This window comes from Myotis davidii, unplaced genomic scaffold (genome assembly GCF_000327345.1).
Source record: "Myotis davidii unplaced genomic scaffold, ASM32734v1 scaffold937, whole genome shotgun sequence".
NCBI classification, from domain to species: domain Eukaryota; kingdom Metazoa; phylum Chordata; class Mammalia; order Chiroptera; family Vespertilionidae; genus Myotis; species Myotis davidii.
Window position 1 is genome coordinate 1398623 of NW_006288252.1, and position 1000 is coordinate 1399622.

Genomic DNA, 1000 nt, shown 5'->3' on the forward strand with positions numbered 1-1000 from the left:
GAAGCGGCGGCCGAGAGGACGGCAGACATTTGTGCGGGCAGCTGCTCGGCGCAGCCCCGGCGGCCGTGGGTGAGCGGGCTCCCCTGCTTACCTGTCGAAAAGAACAGACACGCGCTCCATGGCCACGATCACGGACTCGCTGTCGGGCGCGGCAGGGCCGGGCTCGGAGGCTCTGCCGGGACTGGCTTTTTCCTTCCCTGAAACGAGGGCAGCACTGCTACGCGCCTGGGAGGCCGGCGGGCTCTGGGGAGGCGCCCGGACCCGCGCGGCAGTTCCGCGAGCCCAAGGCGCCGGGACCAGGCGGGAGCCCTGGTCCCCAGGTGTGTGTGACGCCCGCGCAGCAGCGCGACAGGGAACGCGGCTCTGGGCTGCCCTCGAGAACCTCGGGGATTGTGGTGCGCATCCCGAGGAGCAGCGACAGGAGACCCGTCAGTAGCCCAGACACGGGGGGCCCGGCCCCCTCACCTGTGTACATGCAGGTGAGCATCAGGCCCAGGGCGGCCATGGCCCGATGCGGGCTGTGCACGTTCACCCTGTCCACACTGAGCTTGGCCAGGGACTCGGCATCCAGCCGGGACAGCTGCTCGGACAGCAGGAGGCGCTCCAGGCCCCGCAGGACGCAGTGGTAGACGGTGGACGGCGTGGCCTCCTCGCTTCCCGACAGCATCACCCCACACATCTGAGCGAGAGGAGGTGTCCGGGTCAGGGCCCTGCCTTGGGCTCCTGTCGCTCCCGGCGGTGCCACCCCACAGGGCGGTGCCAGGCGGTCACCTGTATGATGGATGCGGAGAAGTCCGGCCCCACGTCCAGAGGGTAGTTCTCCATCAGGTAGAAGGCGGTGGCACACATCACCAGCACGTGCTGCTGGCTGTGCAGGTTCACGCAGCTGTAACCAGGGGCAGCCGCTCATCCAAGCAGGCGCCACAGCCCAGGAGAGGGGCCCCGGGTGCCCCAGCTCTGCTGTGACATGCCCATCCCCGCCGGCCCTCCAGCCCCGCTC

The 1000-nt window shown here is 69.9% G+C and overlaps 1 protein-coding gene across 1 annotated transcript in view; it reads right to left on the bottom strand.

Annotated features, from left to right (window-relative positions):
• HTT (huntingtin) overlaps window positions 1–1000 on the bottom strand; it is a 105532-nt gene that overhangs the window by 10178 nt on the left and 94354 nt on the right. Inside the window, exons 65-66 of the mRNA XM_015561565.1 lie at window positions 466–679; window positions 92–197 (exon numbers count right to left, since the gene is read on the bottom strand). Of these exons, the coding sequence (XP_015417051.1) occupies window positions 92–197; window positions 466–679 (320 nt within the window). The remainder of the gene's footprint in view (window positions 1–91; window positions 198–465; window positions 680–1000) is intronic.